Source organism: Etheostoma spectabile, chromosome 9, assembly GCF_008692095.1.
Source record: "Etheostoma spectabile isolate EspeVRDwgs_2016 chromosome 9, UIUC_Espe_1.0, whole genome shotgun sequence".
Lineage (NCBI taxonomy): Eukaryota > Metazoa > Chordata > Actinopteri > Perciformes > Percidae > Etheostoma > Etheostoma spectabile.
The window spans coordinates 4,580,756-4,586,944 of NC_045741.1; the positions used below are offsets into that span (position 1 = coordinate 4,580,756).

At 44.2% G+C, this 6,189-nt stretch overlaps 2 protein-coding genes across 3 annotated transcripts in view; one reads left to right on the plus strand and one right to left on the minus strand.

The window, feature by feature from the left end:
* brf1a (BRF1 general transcription factor IIIB subunit a) overlaps positions 1-6,189 on the plus strand; it is a 206,738-nt gene that overhangs the window by 57,481 nt on the left and 143,068 nt on the right. The gene's annotated exons all lie outside the window — the stretch shown is intronic.
* Positions 190-3,885, minus strand: LOC116695396 (BTB/POZ domain-containing protein 6-B). Its single transcript, XM_032525604.1, has 4 exons — positions 3,470-3,885; positions 2,699-2,789; positions 2,353-2,471; positions 190-1,810 (listed from the first exon to the last, which is right to left on the minus strand). Exons 1-4 carry the CDS (start codon positions 3,883-3,885, stop codon positions 778-780), a joined length of 1,659 nt encoding a protein of 552 aa, XP_032381495.1. The 3' UTR covers positions 190-777.

The window sequence follows — 6,189 nt, forward strand, 5'->3', positions numbered from 1 at the left end:
AAAAAAAGCTCTTGCTCAGGGGCCCCCATGACTCCTCAGGCCCCTGTACTGGAGGCCTAGTGAGTAATCCATCCATAGCTGCAAAAAACTCCATGTTCTCATAAAAACCCAGGTGTAGTTCACACTGCAGTAACTAGAGGGCACTGCAGTCCCTCAAATCCTCCCTCTCCCAAAATGATGTGACATCTGTAACTTCAATCACATTATAACCTTTATGTTTTATCATCAGGTGTATAAGCATTCTTGTACAGAACACATCTGGTCATCTTTACCAGCGTCAAGCTGTTGACAGTTAAATTGTATTTTACAAAAGACACAATGTTTATGAGGCCGTCCTCAAGTGCAAAACAACTGTTTCTGACAAGATTTCTACTTTTTTTGCATTTAGAATCATAACACTACATAAAGTTTGCTCCTTGTGTAACATTGCTACTTAGACTATAGCAATAACATTGTATATAGACTTGCAATTACACAATTTGAAGCGGTCCCTACTTGATTCAGTTGTGGAGCTGAGATTGATTACATAACCACAAATGACTCTATTAATGTTGTTTCTACAGCAGCCGCAGCCCTTGAACACAGGCAACAGAGCAAATAACGTTAACCCAGTATTTAAATTAAAAAAATAACATTAAATTAAATAAAATATAACAGCTCCTTGACTTTTAAAATAGTCTCTCAAAGAACTAACCAGGCCATTTAATGTGACATTAGTCAAGTGTCTTAATGCTACATTAGGATAAAGCTAGTTATCCATTAGCAGTCCACAGCGGCTCATGCATAGAACACAAGCTCTGGGATCTGTCCTCCCTGTACTCCAGTCCCGTTGGTGCTGTCGGAGGAGCACTGGAATTGAAATGTCACCTTCCCGCACTGCACCTCCGTCATGCCCTCCTGGCCAAAATAGCTCAGTTCGTTCCCATCCAGCACGGCGCTCACCGTGTAAAACGCGTCCTGCTCCACCTGAACAGGGTGCTCGAACCGCACCGGAAACGTACTGCTCGACCCATCTGACACAAACTTTGTCAGGTTCTGCGCCAGGATCACCCCTTGTCTCTTAAGTTCAATTTTGACGCTGTACTCGGCTTTGCTGCCGCTCGACCCGTACAGCCCAAGACCAGCGATAAAGATCCTCTTGTCCACCGCAAACTGAATGCTGTCACAGCGGCCGCGGTAGCGCCACTGGTTGCTCCGGTAGGCCGAGGACTGAAAGCGGTGGCACCTCTGAGGCACTAAACCCTGCCGTGCAGTCAGAGGGAATTCCAGATCAGGCTTTTTAGCCGCAGTGTACCACAGGAACACATTGTGCGTCTCCTCCAGTGTCAAGATATCACATTGCGCCGCCCCGTCAGCAAACTCCTCCAGGCTCATGGACGGGATGCGCACTAAGAAGAGCGCCTTGCCAAGCACAGCTCTTTTGTTGCGGGTGGTGGGCCCCAGGCCCTGTCTCTTGCACTCCGCTGTGGCCCAGTTCATAACAGCATCAAACACCACCACCTCCTTGGTGTTGAGCGTCTCCCTTCGCAGAATGATCTCCAGAGTCTGCAGGTCGATCTCACAGAAGCCCTCGGAGCACAGCGCCAGCTCGGCCTGGGCGTCGATCACCTCCCAGCAGCGCTGCGTCAGCTCGGGCTCCTCGAACAGGCGGCTCTGGGAGAGCAGCACACAGGCGTTCTTGGCCTCCAGGCTTGTTTCCAGGAAGGTGACGCAGGCCTTGGCCAGCGCAGGAACGATGTACTTCTTGGCAGCATACAGGGTGGCCAGCACCGTGTCTGCTTCCAGGTCGACCTCATCACTGTACATGTACCTGGGAGGAAGAAAATAACTTTTTAATCACTGTACATGAGCAGAAGTTTAACTTGGCTGGCATTGCTAGACACAACCTTTTTTTTAATATTGCATTATTAATAAAAACTCTAGGAAGTGCTAATTTCCTCTTGTTTCTAGTATAATTTTCACAAAAAAAACTAATAATTCTTCTTTGTCCCAAAGAGGATTGTATGATGACTTTAAACATCCTACCCCTTTCAGCCTGACATGGAACAGTTTTATGGTGCTGGCTTAGCCAATGCTACCGAATGAGGAACAAAGGCGGAATATTTATAACTACTATTCTGTGTATATTTCCCTCAAAGAAAATTGTCAGGCTGTGCATGAGGGAAGAGAGCACTGGAAAAAGGCAGCAATTACAGAGCCCTGTGCTGCTGTCCCTGCTCTCAGGCGCTCCCAGCATTTTGACATTCGCCTCTGCTTAGCTTTGGATGAGTAATAATATGCTTTGAAGTGACACTGACTGCGCTTGTCATCTCTCCTTCTGGTTGGCTGTGTGAGGGATAGTGAGTGGCTTACTTCAGCAGAATTAGAAAAGCAGCAGGTTCCACATCTGGAATATGGATCTCTGACTCCTCCTCCGCCAGATCGCCATAAAACATGGCACAGAAGACGGAGCTTCCCACAGCCAGCACGTACTGGGGGGGCAGACAGATGCGTCAGACAGATGCGTCAGACACACATGCAACCACAATCACTCTCTCAAGTACAATAAAGGACCAGGAGTGGCTCTTTTTGTAGAGACATACATTACTTCTCTAGATACATTTAACAAATATCGGACATCACTCCATTTAGATCTTTAGGCTTTCTATTGTCTCATAAATCAAAAAACAGTTTTTCCCAACATGTAAAATGGCTTTACCTTGTGTGCTGGAACCTTCTGTGAGTCCCCCAAAGGGCCAACAATGAAGTGGACATCAGCCATCAGCTCATTGTTAAACATCAAGGCATTCCTAAAAGCAGAGCAGGTTGCATGAATGAGCCACAATCAAGGATTGTGTAATATAAAATCCTCCCACATTCTCTTTGCCTAGAGACACTGGTTATTTTCATAGGTTTGGGGAGGATATACAGCAACATAAGTAGGCCCGGGACTAAAGATTACTTAATTGTCAATTAATCTATTGTTGTCAGAGCCTATTGACATTTTGAATTTAGTTTGCTCCAATCAACTGTCCAAAACCCCAAAATACTCAATTTACCATGATCAACCAGAATATATATATATATTCGTCCCTAAATGACTAATCTATTGACCAAAGTGAATGCATATTAATCGACTCGTTATTACAGCTCAGTACAGTAAGACATAGAGCCTGAAATGAATGCTCGTATGCAAATTGAAAAATTAAGGGGAACTAAGTAATGCTGCAGGAATAGTTTAAAAATATACCACCACTCTGCAATTAGGGCTGGTGAGAGTACAGCGACCTTACTGCACTTTTATTACTATCTTAATTACGCCGTGTGTTAGAGTGGCCTGCCGTTACTTCATGATGATCTTAATGCACTTTATAGTGATCCATATTTCCTGACATATCGCTGCAGGCACTTTGAAAGATTTTGCGCGCATACGTCTGATATTTCCATGAGTTTGTGCCCGGTGGTGCGGTCCAGTGTATTCAGGAGTTACCTCTCTCTCAGAGTGGGGTGGCTGCTCTGCCAGCTCGGCGGGTCGACGTTGTTGTTGTTGATGTTCTGCTGGGTGGTCGGGGTCGTCGCCGCGCTGCTGGCCGGGCTCACATGGACCTCCTTGGGCTTCTCGGTGTCCGCTACCGTCGTGCCGTTGGACAGGTTTGGGTTGTTGGTGTTAGCGGCGGGGTACAACTCCGCAGCCATCTTCTCCTCGTCCTCCTCTTTCTGCTGCTGCTGCTGCTTCTTCTTCTTGCTCGTCAGGGACAGGGTCAGGATCTCATAACATACCGGCAGCCTGCCCGGGAGCTTGCCGACCTTCTTGGACTTTTTCAGCGTTTCTGGAAGTAGGAGCAGATAAGTCAAACACCTCATGATCCGGCCATGATGGAGCAACCTGCAGTCTGCCGTTGGCATCAGCACAAGCAAAGAATCTTCTCCGTGTTAATATCCGGTGAACTGAATCACTGCTGGGGTGCTTTCTCAGCGTATAATTCAACGTTTTCTGGGGGAAATTTGGCTCCTACAACGCCGCTTTAAAACGGCATCGACAGCGAAGTTTACACAACAACATCTAAATATCCGTTCGGGCCCGGAGGAGTCAGTTTCCTCCCCCGCTTCCAACTTCGACCACAAGCACTTTTTCTCCGTTTCCTGGCGGTCACCTCATCCTCTCTGGACGGAGAAATGTCCACGAAGCGTCGCTTGTTTTCCCTTTTTCAGCGACTGGGTAATCCGGATAGTCGCAGCTATTAAGTCCTTCCTATTTTCCCACCCCGCCTCTGCCTTAATCCTCACCGATTTTTCTCCCTCTTTCTTCGAACCGACTGTCGACCTACACGAAGACAGCCACGGTGATCCGTTGCTGCCGTTCGTATCCGAGGTAAATAGTCATTTGTCGGGAGTTTTTAAGGTCTGCTCCATTTTTCTGCTTTTTTCCCCCCCTGTCGTGATCTACTCGGACGCCCAGGGCTCGCTGAGGACCAATCAGATCCCCGTACGGTGGTGACGTTAGGAGAGCCGAAGCGCCTCCCCCGGCAGCTCTGCAGACTGCGTCACCGGCTCAACCGCTCCGCCTCTGACCCGCTGATTAGACCCGGTGGAAAGATAAAATAAAAATACCAAAAAGTCTGTTAAATATGACCCTCCGCTACAGCACAGTAATGAGAAGAAATAACCCAGAAACGTAAAACAACCCGTGGTGTACTCTTTTACTCGATTAAAACTAGTATTTGGCTACTACAGTGTAGAAATATCAGTGATGGAGGAGCTATTCAAGCTTTACTACAAGTGCAAAGCGTGCATTAATGAAGTTAAATCAGGAAGTTGTACTTAAAGTATTAAAAGTACTCAATGCAAAAAAAATGTCCTGTTATGCTATTATATCATTGTTATTACTCTGTGTTGATGTAAAAGTGGGATTTTATTGTTGTAGTTGGTTGAGGTGGAACTCATTTGGAACAATTTTGTATAAAACTGCAACTACTTATGATTTCCATTATCGTTTCAGCTGCAAATGTATAAACTTTGGGCATTGGAGTTTTAAAACCAAACCTCAAATTTTATGCGTTTTGTGTGCAGAAATCTTATTTTATAGAGTAACTAAAGTTGTCAGACAAATGTAGTGGAGTAAAAAGTACAATACATGTAGAGAAGAAGTAAAAGTAGGCTCTCAATATATTGATAAAGACCGACAAACAATGCAGTTTAAACGAAACACACTTTGTACAGGCAAGTAGGTATGAACATTAAGTAGAAAAAATCCCAACTTTGGGCTTGCAGGTGTCATGTAGGAATAGATGCAAGTTAATCAGTCTCATGATTGCGTTCAAAATAACAGAACATGGCATTAAACATAGCGTTGACAAGTTTGTGACACATTTTTATAAGATGTCAAAAGATAACACAACTTCAACTGCCAAAATCCAAACTATACTGAAAATGATAACCGCAACACTTTTGTTAGTGCAGAAAAGGCTTATTTCTCTCAAATATTGTACAAATCTGTCTAAATCTGTGTTAGTGAGCACTTCTCCCTTGCTGAGATAATCCATTCACTTTACAGGTGTGCCATATCAAGATCCGGATTAGACAACTAGAGAAATTAAAGAAATAAGCCTTTTGTGTACATAGAAAGTCTTAGATCTTTGAGTTCAGCTCATTAAAAATGGGGGCAAAATAATAATATAATAATTGCGTTAATAATTTTGTTCAGTGTTTATCCATGTGTACTTGTCTGCTTCTGTATACATCATGTATCTAACACTCAGTGATTAGTTAGGTTAGTTAAGAGTACTGCAGCAGTAGGAACTGAAGTTACAGATAGTTGTGGCTTATTTAGTAGCTCAGCTAGAGTTTGGTTTAGATGTTCCTACAAATACTGACCTCCTTCTTTCATAGTAATATTGTTGGGTAATTGCCTCCGAAAATATTTTTCATTGTTGATTGATAATACATCAGTGGTGGAAGAAGTATTCCGGTCCTTTACTTAGGTAAAAGTAAAAAAAACTCTGTTACAAGTCCTGCTTCTAAATGTTACTTGAGTAAAAGTATGTAAGTATAATTATAGGAAAATGTACTTAAAGTATTTAAAGAAACAGTACTCAATGGTGAAATCCTCCCATTTTAGAAAGTGTAACCCCCAATTTCCAGAGGATGCAGAACGGCTGCGGATCCGCTCCGAAACGGCGTCGGAGTAATTAGGTTTCCATTAAAGTCGAT

Bases quoted from the DNA above. Each gene is read 5' to 3' on its own strand.
- LOC116695396 (XM_032525604.1), bottom strand. From the start codon at position 3,885: ATGCCAACGGCAGACTGCAGGTTGCTCCATCATGGCCGGATCATGAGG. The intron at 2,472-2,698 runs GTAAAGCCATTT...CTGCCCCCCCAG, and splicing joins AGAAGGTTCCAGCACACAAG to TACGTGCTGGCTGTGGGAAG. The intron at 1,811-2,352 runs GTAAGCCACTCA...TCTTCCTCCCAG, and splicing joins GCTTTTCTAATTCTGCTGAA to GTACATGTACAGTGATGAGG.